This window comes from Hyperolius riggenbachi, chromosome 6 (genome assembly GCF_040937935.1).
Source record: "Hyperolius riggenbachi isolate aHypRig1 chromosome 6, aHypRig1.pri, whole genome shotgun sequence".
Lineage (NCBI taxonomy): Eukaryota > Metazoa > Chordata > Amphibia > Anura > Hyperoliidae > Hyperolius > Hyperolius riggenbachi.
In genome coordinates this window covers 109909039-109932229 of record NC_090651.1, presented here as the reverse complement: position 1 = coordinate 109932229, position 23191 = coordinate 109909039, and the positions used below count along the sequence as shown (strand labels likewise).

Sequence of the window (23191 nt, the reverse complement as noted above, 5' to 3'; positions counted from 1 at the left end):
TGGATTAAAGTTTCAGACTAAGGGCTTGATTCACAAAAGAGTGCCAACTGATGGCACGGACGTTTTCGCTCGAATTTTCGCATTGTGTGCGATCGCGAATTTCCGCACACAAACGATATTGGTTTTGTGTGAAAGTTCGCGATCGCGCGAAACACGAAAATTCGCACAAAAACAGCTGTGCTATCAGCTAGCACTCTTTTGTGAATTAAGCCCTTAGGCTACGTTTCCACTATAGTGTGACATTTGCGCCTGCAAAAAATCGTATAAGATTTTTCTTATTAGTGAAGATTCGCATGCACATTTTTTACGCGTTTTATGCAAATTTTCGTACGTGAAAATTCGCATGAGTTAAATATAACATAATCTGCCTAGTAACAGCTTAGTCATGACTGCTGACAACTTCCTGTAACCATGGATCTAATGTGAATTTTCGGGCAAGTAACGCGAAAAATCGCATTGCCTATACAAAGCATTATACGCGAATCGTACGTGATGTCCAAAAAAATGATACAGGACCTCAGATTTTTTCACGTGTATGAACGCTAACGAAAATTCGCATTGAATGGAAACAGCCCCATTCACTACCATTTGTTGCAAAATCAATGCAAATTTTCTGAGAGAAAAATCTGACACAAAACGCACAAGTGAAAACCTAGCCTGAGTCTGCACCCTGTAATACTGTCATGCTGGTGCTCTTGCAAAGGTGGAATCCTACAAAGCAAGAGCTGGTCCTGTCGCCTCTCCCTGATGCCAGTTTGCCTTGTCACTCTTGCGCGAGAAAGTAGAGACCCTCTGGATCTCCACTGCAGCAGCATTTTTGCGATCACCCACAAATTTCACAAAATGTATAATCATGTCTCACACAATCCAATACAAAACAAAAATCCACTTTAATAACAATAAAAACCTACCGTCATTCTGTGGAGCAGGAACATCCCATCCCTGACACACAAACTCTTCCTTTTCACATCTAGAAAATATATATGAGATGTAAATAGCTTTGTTTTCAAGGTTTTTTCTTTTCTTTTCTAGAAATAAAATATGAAAAGGTGAAAAACACAAAATAACTAATTTCTTTCACTGAAAAATGAATCAACAAGTAAGCAAGGGAGCTAATCTCCTTCATTGCCAGAGATGGTCAGTGAGATGCAAATTATTTCCACTTGCATCAATATTCATGTAAATTATATGCAGCTTAACATGGACAGGAAGTTATTATGATTGGTCTAATATAAAGCTGCACACAATTTACATGACATTTCAATGCAAGTGTAAATCATTTGCATCACATTGACCATCTCTGCTAATTACTCAAAAAGTATTAAGGAGGGCTGTTAGCAGGCACTGGTAGGTATCTAAATATCTGTGGTAAGTAACTTTTACCTTTTAAACTCACATGTACCTTATAATCAAGTCATCTAATTTTGGCACACCGCTGCACTGATCATTTAGGCGCCACCATAGGCCGTAATGAGAATTACAGCTATAGCAGTGCTCATCAGACAGGGTAGGGTCAGTCAATATCTATACGAAAAATGTTTTTCCAAGGCCTATATGACTATTTATAAATGTACAGTAACCACTTTACCCCCTGCGGTACGAATTTCTCCGTCCCTTTTCCCCCCCCTAAAAAACCAAGGGAAGGAGAAATCCGTACCTTCCGCGCTACCGCCGCTGTCCGCGCTCCTGCCGCTCGTGTGCGCACTCCCGCCCCACGTGCACGCCGCCGCCCGCTCGCCCGGAGATCAATGAACGGGAAAATCCATTCCCGTTCGTTGATCTAAGCCCCCACAATGATCCGCTGCTTCTATTAGAAACAGCGCGATCATTGTGATTTTCCCAGCCTTGTACTGCTTCCTGTAAGCGTCCTTCCGGACGCTTACAGGTCACATGTAAACAAACTCCCTGTAAATAGTAAAACTACACCCTAAAGCATTTTACATATACAAATACATTAGTTTTCCACAATAAATTAACTCATTACCTCCCACACTACACAAATTTTTTTTTTTTGTAATAAAAAAAAAAAATATACAATAAAAAAAAACATAAATAGTTACCTTAGGGACTGAACTTTTTAAATATTTCTGTCAAGAGGGTATAACACTGTTACTTTATAAACTACGGGCTTGTAATTAGGGATGGATGCAAAACTGAAAAAAATGCACCTTTATTTCCAAATAAAATATTGGCGCCAAACATTGTGATAGGGACATAATTTAAACGGTTTTATAACAGGGACAAATGGGCAAATACATTTCATGGGTTTTAACTACAGTAGCATGCATTATTTAAAAAAAACTATAGTGGCCGAAAACTGAAAAATAATAATTTTTTCCCACATTTTTTTCCTATTTTTCCATTAAAACACATTTAGAATAAAATAATTCTTGGCATAAAGTCCCACCTAAAGAAAGCCTAATTGGTGGCGAAAAAAACAAGATATAGTTAATTTCATTGTGATAAGTAATAATAAAGTTATAGACGAATGAATGGAAGGGGCGCTGAAAGGTGAAAATTGCTCTGGTGTTCAAGGGGTAAAACCCCTCAGTGGTGAAGTGGTTAATGGGGAAAAGGACAACATAGGTAAACATATTTATCTAAAATATCTCAAAATGAAATAATTTCTCACAAATATAAAACTGTATCAAACCATAAAAAGAGGCCTCAAGGCAAACTGTAGACAATCACACAGCATGGGAACAAAATAGCACCTGACATGGTTATGCAAACAGCAGCAATATGAAATGACTGGCCAGTCATAAATAGGGATCCGATTTTTCTTATAGCTAGAGCTCAAATTAGGAAAAAAATGAGGTAATTTGGCTGCCAGCAATAGCCGATGCCCGGATAACATGTTCCACCAAGCTGTGATAACTTAAAGAGGGAATAACAGTAACACCACCCAGGAGTTTGGCTGCAGCCAGGGCCGGGCCGAGGCATAGGCTGGAGAGGCTCCAGCCTCAGGGCGCAGTGTAGGAGGGGCGCAGAATTCATTCAGCTGTCATTCCTAATTGTGTTTGAGGCAGAAAAAAATATACGAAAAGGGGATACATGGCAGTGACTGCAAGTCAGATAACATATTAAGGTGTTGGGGAGGTTGTGGGCCCTGTGGTGCCTCTTAGTCTAACAGCAATCAGTGAGTGATGGCTGGGGTGGCAGGATTGGAGGGGCGCACTTTGGGGTCTCAGCCTTGGGTGCTGGAGGACCTTGTCCCAGCTCTGGCTGCAGCAGGTTGAACCATCTTTCGTGCAGAATTTTGACTGTGGCCATTTTAATTGTATCCAGTTGTAAAGGATACTGCAGTGAAAGCGTGACTCTCACTGATAAGTAATGAGAGGTTGGTAAAACTCTGTGTGGCTGAGAAAAACACATCTGAGTGCAAGGTTTAGATAACATGTTCAAAGGAACTGTTGTCATGTGCCCAAGGCAGTTAAATGTTTGAAAGTAGATTTTAAACCTTTAGGCCAATTTTTTGGCACTGCAGTGGGGATGTGATGCTCCTGCCATAACTCACCCAAAAAAAAATAAACATATGACCCTGTGGCAGAGTGGGCCAAAAGGGTCATATACATAGCGCAGCCCCCCACTCAGTGATGCACTCCCTGTCGGTCCATGCATGTGCACAACGATGTGCTGCATTCCGTTGCATTGCCCATAGACTTCCATTATCCCAAGCACTGTGTGCTAAGCACAGTGCTTGCAGTAACGTGCTGTTGCCTTTGTGTTGGCATGGATACTTCTGGCGCACTGCAATGGACTGCAATTAGTGTGAAAGTCCCCGTAGAATTTAAATGCTTTTGCAACTTCTTGAGGAAAAATAGGGTAACACAATGCAAGGTTAGCCTGCAAGAGTAAAAGGGGCCTTAAGAAAGAAAAAAAGACTATGGTATTCTAGTCTTACCTAAAGGATAACTGTAACCTCCTAAAACAAAAAAGTTATATACTCACCAAAGAGGAGGGAAGGTTCTGGATGCCTTAGAGCCTTCCCGGCCCTTTCTGCATCCCATCATTCCACTTCTGGGCCCATTCAAAACTCCCTCCAGCTGGATCATTGGGTCTCCTTGGAAGTACTCGGGTCTTTGAGTACTTCTGTAGACAACTGCCTCAGTTTTAGGCATGTGCAGTATGGAGCCACTCCTCTCCGGAAGTACTCAGAGACACAAATAATTCTGTTGACAAAGTCAAAGGCTGGAACAGGAGAGCCTGTCAAAAGAACAAAGGGATGCAGAGAACGGGAAGGGTTTAAGGGATCCAGAACCTTCCCTTCTCTTAGGTAAGTATTTATATATACATATGTTTAGGTGGTTACAGTTGCCTTTTAAGATTAGCACTATAGAGATATACAGTTGCATATCTTATCAGTATATTTTCACGTCGTGTCTGCTTTTGATTAATTTGGTTCAGGTTTGCTGGATTGCTTATGGACGTTGGAGATATCATTAAATCAGCCCACAAGTATCTTCTCCTCTCCTTCAGCCTATACTCCATCAGCAAATTGATTTTTACAGAGGAAATCTACAGAGATGGATAGGAAAGGAAAAGTATGCCCTAGCACCGGATCGTGCCGCCTCCACAAAAGTGTTGGGTTACGGTGTGCAGCAGAGGAGTTTTGTTTGCTTTATCTTCAGCAGTTCCTTCTTGCTTATATCATTGCGACCATTGTATAAACAACAATACGCCGCTGTCATTTGCCTAAGCAGAATCATAAAAAAATAAAGAGCCTTGAGTCATCTTCCCTTTTCAATGTAACACAATAACACTCAATGGGGTTTATTCTCATTCTTCCCTTGATTAAACGTATCTAACAGAAACAGCTTCCAAATAAGCAACACATCTGCTGCTAACTCTTGTAAATATATATCAACAAAATAACATCAAGGGTATTAGTCACCAAATCAAGCAATTACACTCATGGCACTAAGAATTTAGGTAAGTTTACCGAGAAACAAATCTGTGGATGTTTACTGGGAAAAACAAACCTGACGGCAAACATGATGTGAAAAGAAAGGTATATGATAAATAATTGGATTTGAAGAAGTAATCCTGAATTATTATTATTTAGTATTTATATAGCGCCGACATCTTCGCAGCGCTGTTCAGAGTATATATAGTCTTGTCACTAACTGTCCCTCAAAGGAGCTCACAATATAGTGCCATATGACCATAGTCATATGTCTATGTATTATGCAGGAGAACAGAGGAACCAAAAGGACAAAAGGAAGCTAAATGAGCTTAAAAACCAAATTCTTGGTAAATAGAGGAGGTAGTGGTGGACTTTCCTCCTCCAAGTAGACACACAACGACTGTAGTAAAGACAGTCAATATATTTTATTTATGAACTCCAAATACTGTATGCAACGCGTTTTGCAGGTTTGATCCCACTTCATCAGGCAATAACAATGGAGCAATTATGGTATAATGATTTGGTATAATGATTTGGTTGTGTAGTACGGATAATTAATAGAACATTAGTAGCAAAGAAAATAGTCTCATATTTTTTATAACATTGCATCATTCTCTAATATTTGCAGTTTACACACTACTCAGCATTCTTAATGATTTCACAGAGCAGGCTATTGACCTTTTGAACATTCCTCTGTAAAAAAAGCAAAATATGGTCACAGACATTTGAGATAATAACCTTCAGAAGACAGAGCTCTCTGCGACTTTGAAAGTCGGAGAGTTCAGAGAAGCTCTTTTACATAGATAACAACTGGAGTTTCTTAACTTTTCCTGTACTGGAAACTATATTAGACTCATATCTATGTTTTGTAACAACAATGTGGTTATGAGTGCTCCTCTGTCTGGGAAAAAAAGGGAACTAATCAGAGTTAAATTGAGCACAAATGATTCGCCACACAATGGGGGGTAACCTCCCTGAAATAGTATATGTATAGATCTGTGTAGCGCTTAACATAAAAGTTCACACAAAATCATAGAATAGTAGTCCAGGTCGGTGATATACAGTCCTAGGATAAACAACCAATGCACAAACAATCCACACAGGGTACTCTCACCGACTCAGGTGGCTGATTATGTTACAGATCAGCAAAAAAGGCACATTAGAAAGATCTTTGACCACTTGCATCCATTTGTATCTGGAATCCGGTCGTTTGGACGTCTGAATAAGACTGGTTTTGACTGATCCGCTTGGTGGATTGGTCAAATCCAGTCTCATCAGCTGAATGACTGTTTGTACACACACCCGATTTGACGTCCAAACGACCAATCGTTCAGACATCCAAACAACCGGTCGTTTGAAAAAATCTGACGTGTGTACGCACCTTTACGTCCTCAACTGCAGAGATAAAACACTGTTTATTAACCCCTGCAATGGAGAAAATAAAAACGAAATACAGGCAAGTACTAGGTAGGATTGGCACTGTATTTGTATGTTTATCTCATTATGCCACATGTCACTTCAGGATGCCTTTAAAGGATACCTTAGTCCTCATGAAAATATACAAATGTGGGGAGCAGGCATGTGTAGTGGGCTCTCCTCTTGCCCCCCCTCCCCCGGTCTCCTCCAACCCTCTCCGTTATGATGCACCAACCCTCCGAAGCTACTTCCTGGAAGGGAGGGTCGGCGAAGACTGTGCAGGCACTTCCTGGCGACACGCGCTCTTTGATCGTGCGCCCATGGCCAGGAGCGTTCTGTGCAAGCACACTACATGACAACTGTATAGTGCGCATGTGCAGAGCAATCCCGGCTGCTGGGCAGCTCCTGCGCAGACTTTGCCGATCCTCCCATTCAGGAAGTAGCTTTGGAGGGTAGGTGCATCATAACGGAGGGGAAAGGAGAAGAATGGGGAGCGGTGGGCATGAGGAGAGCCCACTACACATGCATGCTCCCCCTTTTTGAATTTTCATGAGGACTAAGATATCATTTAACTACTTGCCGTCCACTTCACACCGTTGGGCGTGGCTGCGGCGGCAGCCCCAGGATGGCCTAATGCCGATTGGCGTAAAATCTTGGGGCAGAGATATGCAGGAGATTGTGCGCGCTGATTTGTCTCCGCTTGGATGATGAAGCTCCACTCTGTCATCAGTCTCTCAGCGGTGATCACCGCCATCTATTTACACAGTACAGCGCTGTGATCTAAGGCAGCGTTGTACTGGGGACAGAAATGTGACACGGCTGTCCCCCTGGGAGGCAGGAGAGCAATCAGCTCTCATTGGCTGAAGCCTATGACAGCCGAGGGGAGGGAGGGGATGGAGAGAGTGGGAAATAATAAAATAATACAAAAAAATAAGAAATGTATTATAAAAAGAAACAGTAAAATATTTGTAAAATAATAAACAAACATTGGGGGAGCGATCACAGCCCACCAACAGAGAGCTCTGTTGGTGGGCAGAAAAGGGGGGGGGATCACTTGTGTGCTGAGTTGTACGGCCCTGCAGCGAGGCCTTAAAGCTGCATTGGCCTATATTGTAAAAAATAGCCTGGTCACTATGGGGTTTAAGCAGAAGCTGGAATCGCTGACCACAAATGTGGCCCATGTTGCACTGCCACTGTTTGAGCCCCAGACTCATCTCAGACCCCATACATCTGTCCCCCTGTGATGCCCTGACAGTGGCCCTGTACACTGCTCTTACTAGGAAGTAGCGTAGCTTCTGAGACCCCTGGTGCTCGAGCAGGCTCTTTTGTGAACACCTTTGTATGTACATCCCGCACTCAAGTGTACTGCGCATGAAAGAACAACGGACAGTACAATCATGTGGTGAACAGATGCAGAGATGTGTCCACAAAAGAGCCTGTTCGAGTGCCAGGGGCCTCAGAAGCTATACTGCTAGTAATAGCTAGGTAGAATAACTTCAGCAGTGGCATGAGGGACCTCTAGAACATAGAAACATACCTACCACATCTTGAATCTTTGAAGGGGGGAAAACGCAATTAAAAAACGGTTGTTTCATTTGTTGTCCACCACAAGTGAATGAGCTAATCTGCATCTCCGTCGCTGACTATCACAAGCGATGGAATGCCCACTGAATATAGATGATTTTTGTGACAGATCTATAAAGCAGAAAACCGAGAGCCAAATATAGTGTAGTATGTATTGGAAAAAGGAAGTAATAATGAATCGTAAATATTATACTTACAAACCAGGGTTACCATTGTAGAGGCAGGTGGGGAGTTTAGGCCTGTCCTCACTCAGGACTAAGATGTCGCTCTCTGCGGATAGAGGAAAAAAGGGTGTAGCACCCCTCCACCTGGGGTGGATATCTTAATTTGTAGAGATGTACAGAGGCGCCAAAAGGATAAAAATTGCTATGTTTAAAAAGTTCGGGAGGCGGTGGTGGACCAACCAACCCAAAACAGACACGATGCTGTCGATTAAAGTAGTATCAATTTATTCACATACTCCTAGAAACAATTGGCATCGCGTTTCACGGGCACAATCCCGCTTCCTCAGGCAATAAAACAACAGAAGTATCACACAGCCAGGGGTCCAATACAGGCTTGGCCACCACTGCCTCCCAAACGTTTTAAACATTTGTGACAGATCTGCTTATTTTATTTTTATTTTATGACTTTTACCGCATACCTGTTTTATTGTTCCTATTAATTAAAAATGAGCTAAAACGCCTTTTCAAAATTGCGTCTGCATGGCTCCTGCCATATATTTCTCATATTCAGAATTCCTTTAGTACTGGGTAACATAAAGCATTTTTACCAGGTAACCATAGCTCCCAACTGCCCCTCTTTTGGAGGGACAATCCCTCTTTGGGAACTAAATACCTTTGTCCCTTTCCGCGTTTGTCCCTCTTTCAGGACTGTGTGTAACTGGCCCTAAACTTTATACCCATCATTTGAATTGATATATCTCTTATTTTCAAACGTTAAAACAAAGGAAAACTTTTGATTATAGAAAGTATCAGTGTGGTTCAAATGATAAACCACATCTTTTGCTGTGGAATTCCCTGTGAAATGCGTGACAAGGTGTGTGTGTGTGGGGGGGGGGTGGGGATTTAGAGGTATAGCAGGGGTGTGTCTGAAAGAGTCCTTTCTTATCTCAACATGCTGGGAGGTATGAGGTGATACTGACTGCTGTTGTGTACATTTCACTAGGAAAAGGTTTTTTGCTTTGATAGAATTTTTGCAAATCTCCAGTAGTGTTTTGCTAGCACTTGCTAGGATTTTGGTGTGCAGGCAACATTGTCACTGCTTTCAAATGAGGCCTGGATCATTAGTTATCACCTCCAATATGCCTGTGGCTGATTCTTCTGCAGTGCATGTCAGTCACTGCGGTACTATGGCGTGGACAGATCTGTGTGAGAACAATGCATATTTTTATTGCAGCATTTTTATCACTCCACAGTTCTAGAACTAACTGACAGTATGAAAGAGTCCATAAAGATAAACCAGAAGCAACCATAAATAACCTCTTAGATGTTTTATATGCAACTTCCATAATTAGAAATCACTGGGCTCCCCTGCAAAACTTTGGATGGGGCCCCCCTACTGTCCACGGCCCACCTCCTGCGCTACACACCCTCCAGGCAAAAAAAACGGCCCTGGATGGGCCCCCAACCAGGCTTCACGTTCCATGGGCCCCCCTGCGCATGTATCCCTTACAGGCGCTATTGTTACGCTCCTGGCAGCTTCTAATAAGTGGCTGCATTTTATAATTCCAAAAACAGTCCTCACAGCTACATAAAGAGATTTCCAGGTAATGATTGTGTAGGAATGCTACCTCTGTCATCAACACAGGCACAATGCTCCAGATCAGCGCAGTGACAGGTAAGCCAGAACGCGGTCACAGGTTACTGAGAGCCAGAATTGGATTTTCACTAGACCACTTGGTTGAGCTGGAGGCTCAGTTTAGGAAATGAATACTGCAGGCACCTACTAAGACTTGCATGCAAAAGATCTATATGGTGAATTGATTTTTTTATGAGTCTACAGGTTTGTTTAGATGAAATGATGAATATAAATCAAATTACAAATTTAATAGCGATACAATGAATCATACTTACTTTTTAGCCCTTCATGTATCAGTATTTACAGAGGGCTTGGCCACATTATACAAAAAAACTGTGCACACACTAGATTAAAGTCAACTGAGGTGGCCGATAATGACTGCTTCTGGTGATAATCTAGCATGAGTACAGCAGCACCTGACACTTTAGCCAGTGATCAGCCTGGCAGATCAACTCAGCTGAGAGCTGGAAGAAAACATTGGCTGACAGATGGTTGAGGTCCCTGCACACATACCCCCGACCAAAATTTTGGCCAGGCCATCCTGCACTAGCTTACAACTGGCACCCCACCCATCCAAAGCGAAGCATCGGCATACTTGTTGGCAACAGAGCTAGCTCTTCATGCCTCTCTTCACCTTCTCCATGCAGTGTAACTCCTTGCAGTTCCCTGAAGCACATCACATGACATGCCAACAGGTCCTTGACATGCACCACTGAACTTGTTTATACCAATGCACATTGAAATTGAATAAAGCAACTTTGCAGCTTAAGTAGTGCCGGGTACATTCTCCTTACTTGATCAGAGGATGTATGCCGCTTCCACTGCCACGCTCTGCATATCACAAAATCAACCCCCAGCCCAGTCTCACAATGGCTGGGGTCATGGGCATTATTGTTATCCCACTACTAGCTAACAATAGGGAAATTCTCATCCCTTGTAAAGCACACTCCCAATGTTAAACTACCTAAGGAGGTAAGCACAGAGGTATGTTCATGCTAGATCCACATAACTTTGTGCATTGTCTGTTCCTCTCCTCATTCTCCCCCGGTCACCATAATCACTCCTAACAAATTTCACTTTTGGCTAAAGTTAAATTTTCTTCTCTGCTCCATTCACTCTTCTTAAAGCAAACCTGTGATTTTAAAATGGTAAAAAGGCAGATACTTACCTCAGTAGAGGGAAGCCTCTGCATTCTCTGGTGGTTTGGTTTCTCTGATCATCCTGCAGCCCACCGCTGGTCACCTGAACTCTCGTCTTCTTCACAACTGCACTCCAGTCTGTGAATGAGGGTGGCTGCACTGCTGTGTGCTACTGTGCAGGCACAACATTCTTGCACCTGCGCATTGTGGCTGTGCTCGTTCATAGACGGGAATGTGGTTGCTCAAACCTATTCAACAAGCCCTTGTCAAATAGGTTCAGAGGGTCCCAGGGCTGGAACGGCAAGCTCAAGGGGGATGAGAGAAGCCTCTGCATTGTTCAGAGGCTTCCTTCTATTGAGGTAAGTATCTAACTTTTTGCTTTTTAAAAGTCACAGGTACACTTTAATAGGAGGTAATGGGAGGGTGATAGGAGGGAACATTGATTGCAACAAGCCTGCCTCTTCCTGTCTGAAGATTCGACTATAGCCAAAAGTCACATTTTTCAAGGAGTGATTATGGGGACCAGGAGGGACGAGGAGAGGAACAGACAACACACAGAGGTATGTGACTCCAATATGAATCAACTTCTGTGCTAAGTATGGGTAGCTTTGCTTGTTGTCAGGTATCCTTTATGGGCAAGGAGCTCTTCTCCACCTTCATGCGTCCAATGAAAGAGGTGAGGTGATAGTATGAATGTGCCTTTTGATCACCTCCCTTAATTAGTAGATAATCTGGTCCTGAAATTAACTGGAATATGAGCTGCAGCATTTGTTGGCTGAGCTCCGAGCTGTATGCAGTTGGCATGCAAACCAAGAATAACTGCAACTCTTTGACCATCTTTAGTCATTAGGACAGGAAATACAAAGGGTTAATTAACCAGTTCTTATTTAAAGCAACTGGTCTAAGTGAATTAAGTGATAAAGATGCTAATCCTGCATTCAAAACATTCAAAACTTTTTCTGCTGTTATGATTTGGAGTTATCACATATTTAAAGCGGAGTATAACCCTGCATTTCAACTTTGCTCTAAAACATTATTTACAGTATATTATATGCAACCAGCATTTTTTTTTTACTAGACCAGCATTGGAAGGGTTACACAGGGCTTTAAAGTTCCTGGAGATTTCTGCAGACGCATCCGAAGCTGCCATAGATACATTTTGTTTACATAAATGTATCTAAGTGTTGAATGTGACTCATCTCTCTGACTGAGAAGGAGCTGGAGGACAGCCAAAAAGTGTGTAACATTTCTCAATAGATACATTTAACTAAATAGAATGTAACAATCTGAACTTCTGCATATCTCTCCACGGAACTTGAAACCTCTGTGTTTAACCCTTCCAATGCTGGTCTAGTAAAAAAAAATGCTTTTTGCATATAATATGCTGTAAATAATGTTTTAGAGCAAAGTTGAAATGCAGGGTTATATTCCGCTAAGGAGCACTGGCCCTTTAGTAGTCAGTGCCAAACAGTTGCATGCTGGGGGTTCTTTTTATCTATAATATATTCTTCCTCTTCCCTTTATTTCCCTGGCAGCTGCTTATCTGAAACCTGATCCCCTACTCACTTGTCTTTACAAGCAAGGCTGAGGTGACTCAGCGATTGGAGGCGAAAATAAAAAAGAAAAGGGCAGAAATGACATCACTAGTTAGCCTAAACTGTGGGCAAAAGACATGGCCCCCACCAGGAACAGAATTCTTTTTATTTACTTTATAACATTAACTGAAATCAAAACGTGGACAGTACAATACATGTGTTATGTAAGTAGATCAAGTATTTATCTACTTATATATGTGTTTCTTTCCCTGGCATAGTATGGCTAATTCTACTGCTTTAAAGAGACTCCGTAACAAAAATTGCATCCTGTTTTTTATCATCCTACAAGTTCCAAAAGCTATTCTAATGTGTTCTGGCTTACTGCAGCAGGTTCTACTATCACCATCTCTGTAATAAATCAACTTATCTCTCTCTTGTCAGACTTGTCAGCCTGTGTCTGGAAAGCTGCCAAATTATTGAGTGTTGTGGTTCTGTGATGCATCTCCCCCCTCCAGGCCCCTCTCTGCACATTGCCTGTGTATTATTTAGATTAAGGCAGCTTCTCTCTTCTCTCTTATCTTTTACAAGCTGGATAAATCCTCCTCTGAGCTGGCTGGGCTTTCACACACTAAGGAATTACATACAGGCAGAGCTGTCTGCACTCTGCAGGAAGAAACAGCCTGACACTTCAGTGGAAGATAGCTGCAGGGGGAAAGAAACACACAAATGATCTCTTGAGATTCAAAAGGAAGGGTGTATACAGCCTGCTTGTGTATGAATGTATTTTCTATGTGTGGACATACTGTACATCAACCTACTTCCTGTTTTGGTGGCCATTTTGTTTGTTTATAAACAAGCTTTTTAAAACTGTTTTTAACCACTTTTAATGCGGCGAGAAGCGGCAAAATTGTGACAGAGGGTAATAGGAGATGTCCCCTAACGCACTGGTATGTTTACTTTTGCGCGATTTTAACAATACAGATTCTCTTTAAAAGAAAAGAAAGAAATAAGCAGTCAGCACTGGCAACTATGAATATATTCACAACAGGTTGACCATAAATGTCCACGAGTTTCTCAGTGTGCTTCGGAAAGTGTTTCGTACTGCCAGGACTAAATAAATACAGGAAACAAGTTATAAATAAATGCCATTTTCCTTGCCAGCGCTGAGTATTTATTGCCACAAAGATATCAGATGTTGTTAAAATATAAATCAACCTTATCCCATATAAAATCAGAGTATTCCAGCTATATCATTTAATAGCATTGCAGGAGAAGAAGAAACCATTTTGTTATACACATTTAAAAAAAAAAGTAAAAACATTACTTTGTTAAATATTTCCTGCTTGATCAAAAAATTGACTTTATTTTATGTATATATGGTCTGTGACTTATTTCTTCGATTTTGCTCACATTCAAAAATCGTAAAGAGGCAACATATTCCATGGCGCTATATTGGTATGTATCCCTACTCTCCCAGTGATGTTTAACTGAAGCTGTTAGTGTTAGGCACTAGAAGATGGGAAGATTAGTGTTAGGCACTAGAAGTGGTAGGTTAGTGTTAGGAATTAGGAAGGGGGTTAAAGAGAACCTGAGGTGTGTTTGTCAAATCTTAATAGGAAACAGAGGCATGTTCTGTATACAATAACCTGCCTCTGTGTCCTTCTATTGTGCCTCCTAGCTAGCTGGCCTGCTATTTACCTGCGCTTGTCACTCATCGCCGATCCCCTGCCTCCTGTATTGCACGGCTCCCCCACCTGTGTCCCTTCCCTCCCTGCCTCCATAAGCTTCCTCCAATCGGAAGCTAAGCCACCACCCAGGAATCTTAGCTTCCGATTCGAGGAAGCTTACGGAGGCGTGGAGGGACGGGACACAGGTGAGGGAGCTGTGCAATACAGGAGGGGGGGGAGCGGCAATGAGTGACAAGCACAGGTAAATAGCATGCTAGCGACAAGCAGATTGTTGCTGGCCTGGCAATTTTTTTAATGGGGGGGGGGGGGGCAGCAGAGCCGGGGGGGAAAGGGCCTGGAAGCACAATAGAAGGACACAGAGGCAAGTCCTTGTCACAGAACCTGACTCTGTGTCCTATTAAGATTTGACAAACACACTTTAGGTTCTCTATAATGCTAGGCACTAAGAGGGGAGGTTAGGTTAGCCATTAGAAGCAGGTTAGTGTTAGGCAGTATACTGGTGGTGGTGTAATTAGACAAGGAAAGGTTAGTGTGAGATTAGGAGACAGTTAGTATAATGTATGATATAGGACAATTTGTCAAACAGAAAAATTATAGGAATGTAGGTTACTTTGACAATGAAGCTATTTTGCTGGAGCACCTCCATAGCTTCCCCACAGTAGCAGGTGTCACAAGGCTATTGTTATGCGAAGGCCAGCAGACACATTGCCATAGCAAAACCCTAATGTTACACCTTCTTGCTTGGCTTTTGGCAGTGAAAGAGATAAGCTTGTGTTCTGGAACAAAAGCCAAGTTATTAATAGAAGTACAGTGCATCTGGAAAAAAGAATTCAAACCATTGAACAGTTGGAAAAGGGCATAACAATTGCCCCTGCAAAGGACGCAGATACGGGGGGGGGGGGGGGGGCTGAGGGGGAATTTGCAGCACTGGGGAAGGGGGAGCAGCGGGCACACACAGCAGCAGGGAGTGGCGGGAGTCGAGCTCCCTGTTTCAGCGCTTCCCCCTCTAGCAATGACAGCAGTGGGCAGGGAACACAGACTCACCTCTTCCACGTTCAATGCAACGGAGATCCGCTGTTCTCTGCAGAGCCTCACTCTACTTTCTGAGCTAATCAGGAAGTAGAGTGAAGCACTGCAGAGAAGACCGGACAGGGCGTGGAACACAGAATAGGTGTGTCTGCAATCCCTGCCCACTGCCCTTCCAAAGTTTTGCAGGGGAGGGGGAGGTACAAAAATTCCATGTAATTCATTAACAACCACATTAAAATGTTTTCAATAGAAAGACAGAAGTACAGTGCATCAATGTTTATAGCCTCATTTACACACAATTCAGTATGACTATGCTAACACTATACCTTTTTGCATAAAACATTTCAGAGATTCCTGATGTGATTGATCTAGAGATCTATATGGCAGCATCTTTTACCCCTGGCATTACTTGTATGCATTCCGTTTCCTTGTTGTTCCTAGGTGTGGTGTCACTTTAATCATCAATAAATTGTATTTCTGGTGGAAAAAGTCTGTTGAGCAAACATTTTGTATAACAACCCGTTCATGCTGATAAAATGGAGCTGGTTTGAGTTCTATTACTGAGCACAGTTGGATTAGGCCCTCCAAGCTAACATAAACAGAAAAATGGCTCTCCAACTGTTGCTGATTAGAGAAATGCTTGGCGTAGTGTCTGCCGTGTTGCTACGCAGCAGGCAGAATCAGAAGATCCATTTTTTCCTCTAAAGTAGAAAACCAACTAAAAGTTTAATCATTTTTGCTTATGTAAAAGAACTGCTAAATGGAATACCTGCTATTTATTTCCCTTCCATTAGAAATATACTATTTGTTAGGATGATATGCAGATTGATTTAGCTTCAGATGTGTCTAAACTCACACTCGGAACAAGCATGTGGGCAGAATACTTGATCTACATATTTGTTCTGGGTGAGTAGTGGCTCAGAAAGTACTGAAGGCGGAGACAGGCAATATTGCAGCAGAATGTCAGCAGTGACACAGCTATACAGCCATTGGCCCAGTGAGGAGCAGTGTTGCTTGCAAATTTTCATCAAAATGTTTTTGATCCAAAATGCTATTTTCAATATTCCAGAAAATATTCCTGAAAAAAATGTTCCTTTTTTGCAATATGGTCAAAGAAAAAAAATGGTTCTTTCAGATGTAAAAAAATCATAAAAAACACACAAAATTTTTAATTTTTACCACAAAAATTCACCAAAATGAAAAGAAAAATAGTTTTATTATGAAATGATTCTTGATGACATTTACGCTGGAAATTCAAATTTGACATCATTTTTGCAAAAATTAATGCCCCCCCCCCCCAAAAAAAAATAAAAATAAAAAATTCAAAGTTCACACTGCCTCCCTTCGTCATCACTGTTTATATAGCAACAGCATAATACAGACCAACTATAACTGCTTTTCCAAGAAAGTATAACGTTTTTGTAAAGTGGCTACACACCCCTCATAACAATTATAAGAAGGGTTTGTAATGCAGGTTCCTTGCTTGGTAATTATTCGTATCCTTTACAGACTTATTTCTAATAAAGAAAAATGTCTACATAAGTTATAATTTTTAATGGTGCCAACAAAACTAATTAATGTAGGTTGAAAACTTCATATTCACAAGTTTGGCAGGAGGGTGGAGAGAAGTAAGGAAGTGGAAAGGGGGGAGGGGGTTAAGGGGCAAAGGCTGTCTTGCCTAGGGCAACAAATTTTCCATAAATATCTTTGTGCCAATAACAGCCACTGTGTGCGGTAGGTGGAGCAGGAGAGGAAAAGGAATGGTTTGCTAATGATTACTACTATTCAACGCGCATATAGCAGAGGTGATCAGTATTGGCACAGCATCACTAAAGAGATAATGCAGCAACTAGGGTATCAGTAAAATGACAGATGTTCTACTACTTAATCCTTACAGTAAAATACTTACCGATATTTTACTATGACCTAACCTAACCCTACTCTCACACAGAGGCCTCTCTCTACCAATGCCTAACCCTAAGACTTACCTGTGGTGCCTAACCTTAAATCCTAACCTTAAACCACCCCCAGTAGTGCCTAGTTTTAAACCCCCCTCCCCCCAATGGTGCCTAATCTTAGCCCCCCTGATGGTAACTAACACTTCAACCCCCCATGGTGGTGCCTAACCTGAACTCCCCCCCCCCCCCCCCCCCCGGTTGTGCCTAACCTTAGTAAATCCTAACCTTATCCCCCCCAGTATTGCTTAATCTTAACCCCTCCCCTTGATGGAGCCTAACCTTAGCCCCCCTGGTGGTGTCTAACCTTAGCCCCCCGACTGGTGCCTAACCCTATGATGCCCGCTGGCGTCCTGTTGAAAAGGGTACCCAATATAGCTATTTGTAGCTGCAGTTTGCATTTTATTGGGTGCCCTTGTCAACAGCACACAAATCACACCCTTCACAACTGTTCTGCAATTTGGGCTCTTCAGGTTAAGGGCCCCTGGTATGATCACAACCTCTGCGTCCGTTGTAGCTCCACCACCGGATGAGATCACCATCCATAGTCCTCTTACTTAATGTTTTTATTCCACAAAGATACATGGATGCACAAAATATCAGAGCTAAAGCAATACACTTGGAGAAAAGAAGGCCAGTGTTTTCCTAACGCATCTATTGAATAAGCCAAGGACAGACCTAGTACTCTGACAGCACAAAGCAATGCGTCCGGCAATACAGAACATTCTCCACTAAAGTGTTATATTCCATGTTATGTAATAACCCTGAATGTGTTCGGCTGCTAATTCATGTATAGAGTCCTATGTTTTACATGCATCAACCCTTTAACGCTAATAAATACATCCCATTCTATTGCTTTTCTCTCTTGTGATGACGTTAACAAAGACTTACCAGCAGGGTGGTTGAATATAGGTAATATATCAGAATAACCCAGTTATTCTAAGTCTGCTGTGGATTCTCTGGGGTATTATTGCTGCAGGAAGCAGCGCACGGTTGTGAAATGTAGATATCAATTCAGCTGTAAATGCCTGCTGGAATTACACCACCTATATAGGTAGATAAGATTCCAGCCCACAAGTCACATCTCCTCCTGCAATCCCGGCACTTGGCACTACCATTTAAGATGATTTTCTAACTAAAGCGCACCAACTGCTGTGATAAAGAGAGACTTCCACATTCCCATGGCAACCAAAGCCATTCCAGTATAATAACAGCAGCCCCCAGTTGCACTATATGTCTCCATAAATACTGTTAAATCAATTAGGAGACAGAATAGGGGGGAACTATTTTTCTGTACATACTATTGCTTACAGGCTGGAATATTAATTCATTATATTGGATTATATACAATACATGCACACAGACATCTGTGATTATTTGAAGAGACTCTGAAGTAAGTGGAAAATAGAGATTGTGAATGTGACTCCATTTATAGATGTAAATTACCTGACTGTCGTTCTGATGTTTTGGCTTTGGGCAGATCTATATTGTGGCGTCAGTTAAAGGACACCTGAAGTGAGAGGGATATGGAGGTTGCCATATTTTATTTGCTTTTAACCACCTGGGCTCTATGCCCCCCCCCAACCCCTCAGACCCCTTGCGCAGCCTGGCCAATCACCGCCAGGCTGCGCTATGGGGTGGATCGGGACTCCCTGTGACGTCACGACGTCGATGACGTCATTCAGTTTGTCGCCATGGCGACGGGGGAAGCCCTGCAGGAAATCCCTTTCGGAACAGGATTTCCTGATAGGTATTCACGCCGGCGGCCATCGGAAAGGTGGGAGGGAGAGAGCAGGGAGGGGGGAATCCTGTAGCTAGCGATAGGCTAGCTACATGAAAAACAAAATTACCATATTTTTCGGACCATAAGACGCACTTTTTCTACCCCAAAAGTGGGGTGGGGGGGGGGGAAAGTACCTGCGTCTTATGGTCCGAATGTAACAATTGAGACCACCCCCAGGTGCCCACACATACACAGCAGCTGAACCCCTGCATCCACCGCACTAGCGCATAACTTACTATTCCTCTATACATGAACATGATCCCTTTCAGATGCTTGCTGGTCAATAACCTGAGACGCTGTCAATAAGGGCTGCTGCAGGGGCCAGACATGCTAACTCCCAACGTCCACCGCATCATCATCAGATGCCCGGCCTGCCGTCTAATTACGTGGGGACGCAGTCAATCATGGCTGCTGCACCGGCCAAACAAGCTAACCCCACGCCGCCCATCACACCAGCACTCGCTGTTCCTACTGTGTAATCCATTCAGACTCCCGCTGGTCAATCAGGCGGGGGCCGATGGTCTTGAGGGCGGGACAAGGCTCTGCCATACTAGCCAATCACTGCACTCGCTGATCTCAGAGCGAGTGCAGTGATTGGCTAGTATGGCAGAGCCTTGTCCCGCCCTCAAGACCATCGGCCCTCGCCTGATTGGCCAGCGGGAATCTGAATGGATTACACAGTAGTGATGGGCATTCCGGCTCTTTTCAGAGAATCGGCTCTTTTGAATCGGCTCCTGTTAAAGAGCCGGCTCTTACGGCTCTGAATCGGCTCTTCGTTTAATATCACTTGTATGCTTATATTTTAGCCTAATTAAGCAATTATGAATGGTTTGTTTGTGTATAAGCTATTTCTTATTCATACATTAAGCATTTTTAAGCATTTGTTCCTTACAAAAAATACAGTTACTGTATTTTAACTTTTTTTTTTTTTAACATATTTTATTTTTCACATTCTGGTGAATAAGTTACCCAAAACAGGGGCACAGTTTAATAAGATAACAGACAGTACAGGAAAATAACCCTTTACAACCCCCCTCATCCCTCCCCCTTCAACAGTGCACGGCCAGTCAGAGGCAATGCATTCACTTGCTTTTGTTATGCCGGTGGGTGTGGTTAGCAGCGCAGACAAGGGAGTGATGTAGCGCTTGTCAGCGCCCGCTTTTGCTCCTCATTCGCTGCCTGTGTCGGGGGAATGATTGATTCGGGACTCGGGAGGGATACATAGCGCGCCGCTCGCTCTAGCCGCTGGGTGGCGACGCACTGGTGAGTGACTCAGGCATCGGCTCTTTTTAAACTGAGCATTGGCTCTAGTCGTTCGCAGCAAAGAGCCGGCTCTTAGAGCCGGGTCGTTCGCGAACGACCCATCACTATTACACAGTAGGAACAGCGAGTGCTGGTGTGATGGACAGCGTGGAGTCCGCGTATTTGGCCTGTGCAGCGGATATGATTGACTGCGTCCCCACATAATTAGACGGCCGGTCGGGCATCTGATAGGAATATATGAAGATAAGAGACGAAGCAGATGCGTAAAGTGATGCGGTGGACGTCGGGAGTTAGCGTGTCTGGCCACTGCAGCGTCCCTAATTGACAGCGTCCCAGGTTACTGACCAGCGGGCATCTGAATGAAACATATGGAGGCAGAGGCCAGGCAGAAAACTGATGCGGTGGAGGGCAGGGGTTAGCGTGTCTGGCTGCTGCAACGGCCATGATTGACAGCGCCATCATGTGATTGGCCGGCAGGCATCTGAATGGGACATATGGAAGAAGAGTAGATGATGCGCTGGACAGCAAACCTGGACAGAGAGAGGGGGACACAGGACTAACAAAGGAAGGACATGGGGGACACAGAATGGACATAGGTGGAAACAGAAAGCACTGAGGAGGACACAGAGGGACACAAAAGGTAAAAGGGGGACCCAGAAGGTACAAGGGAGACAAACATTTTGGGGAATTGGAGGAACAGGTTCATAGGACGCCCCTTTGCCATGGACGCACCAGGATAAGTATGTATTATTTTTTCCTGATTTTTGTCCTCTAAACCTAGGTGCGTCTTATGGTCCGGAGCGTCTTATGGTCCGAAAAATACAGTAGGTAAAGAAAACCCTTCCGCGGCCGTGCGCCGCATGGAGTCAAAACGCTAGGGAGGTCAATACTATTTGCCTGGCTGTCTTGCTGATCTTTCAAGCATCAGTAGTGCCTGAATCACACATCTGAAACAAACAGTCAGCTAATTCAATCAAAAATAAGTAAAACATCTAATCTGCATGCTTGTTTAACGGGTTCTATGGATGGGTTAAAAAAACAAAAAACTACACTTACCTGGCGCTTCTATCCGCCTCCTGCAGCTGTCATGTCCCGCACCGTCCTCCTCCGATCCTCTGCTCCCCGCCACCCCCCGTCCTAGTCTAATATCCGACTTACTAGACGAATAGCGCACTCCCACACGCGTCATCGGGAGCTTACTGCACAGGTACTGTACGAAGGTTTCTTGTACTGCGCCTGCACAGAAAGCTCCCAATGACGCACGAGATCAAACGCGCGCACGGCCACGCAGCTGCAGTCTAGTAAGATGCATAATTAGACCGGGATCGGCGGCGGGGAATGGAGCATCGGAGGAGGACGGCGTGGGACATGACAACTGCAGGAGGCTGATAGAAGCCCCAGGTAAGTGTCGTTTTTTGTTTTTTTAACCCCTCCACAGAACCCCTTAAAGGTCTATGGCTAAAAGTCTAAAGCCGCATCTACACGCGTAGATGCGGCCGTGATGTTCCTTATCAATCGAGCCGCTGATGCGGCTCAATTGATAAGATCCGACAGGACGGATCTCCCCACCGCCGATTCCCTGCTCGCTCCCCGCAAGGCAGGGAATCGAGCGGAAGATAAGCGGCGCGGGGACAAGCGGGAATCGAGCGGGTATTGATCCCGACGCACACGCGCGGCGAGCGGGGACGCGGCGGGGACACTGAAGAGGCGATCCGGCGGCTAATCTAGCTGCCGCATCACCGCCTCATCTACACGTGTAGATGAGGCTTAATGCATAGTACACACCATGCAATTTCCCGTCAGATAGATGGATCACTTAATTTACAACAGGTCTGATCTAATTTTTGATCATTTTTCTGATCGATTTTCCGATCACTTGTATACAAAATCGATCAGAAATCAGATCAGACCTGTCAAAAATTATCTAGTTGACCGTTCTGTTGAGAAATTGCATGGTGTGTAACAGGCATTAGAGGCAGAGGGATTAGCAGGCCAGCCAGGCAATTTGCATTTTCAAAAGGAAATAAATATGGCAGCCTCCATTTTCCTCTCAATTCAGGTTTCTTTTAAAGAGTGACGCCAGTGAAAATAAAGTAATGAAAAAAGTGCTTAATTTTTACAAAAATTATGTATAAATAATTTAGTCAGTGTTTGCCCATTGTAAAAGCTTTCCTCTCCCTGATTTACATTCTGAAATGTATCACATAGTGACATCTTTACTGCTGGTAGGTGATATTTGTGGAAGAAGATGCTGGTTGCTTGGCAGTTGGAAACAGCTGTTATTTTCCACAATGCAAGATGGCTACCACAGTGTGATGTCAGGATCTAGGTGCTGACATCACACTGTGGCAACAGTTTCACCACAGTATCAGCCATACAGAGCCCACTGATGGTCCGTGAAAAAAGGGAAAGATTTCTCATGGGAAAGGGGGTGTCAGCTACTGATTGGGATGAAGTTCAATCCTTGGTTACAGTTGCTCTTTAATTCACATTTTAGCTAAAACAAAAACAAAACATGTTTACCCTCCTGTTGTTAATCAAAGAGAGTGTATGATGTTCTATCAGCCTCACACTGGTCCACTGGATCCAAGGCTGTGCAGTCAGTACAAAAAATCATCTGACTGCATCTCGGACTCCTCAATTTATAAAACCACCAACTCCAACTCCAGGTACCCCAAATTGCTCTGACTCCGACTCCACAGCCCTTGTAGAACTATGGAGTGGGTACAAAAAACATCTGAATCCAACTCCTCAGTTTATGAAACCACTGACTCAGACTCTAGGTACCCAGAAACTGCTCCAACTCCAGCTCCTTGACTCCAACTCTGACTCCACAGCCCTGACTGGATCACAAGAAGTTCCCAACATCATGTGCCTTAGACATCTCTTGTGAAAAAAGCCTTACCTTTGTTATATCAGATCAGAATGTAGGTTGTTTAAAGTGAATAATGTAGCAGTCATGCAATTAGAATAATGTACAGCACCTGCAGCAAAAATGTATTGTATTGAATCCAGGACTCATAGCTCACAACTGTCCCTCTTTTGGAGGGACAGTCCCTCTTTGGGAACCCTGTCCCTCTTTCTTCCTAATTT

General features: G+C 43.4%; 1 protein-coding gene across 1 annotated transcript in view; it reads right to left on the bottom strand.

Annotated features, from left to right (window-relative positions):
* Window positions 1-23191, bottom strand: part of LOC137521038 (uncharacterized) — a 131586-nt gene that overhangs the window by 73632 nt on the left and 34763 nt on the right. Inside the window, exon 2 of the mRNA XM_068239766.1 lies at window positions 912-970. Coding sequence (XP_068095867.1) covers window positions 912-970 — 59 coding nt within the window. The remainder of the gene's footprint in view (window positions 1-911; window positions 971-23191) is intronic.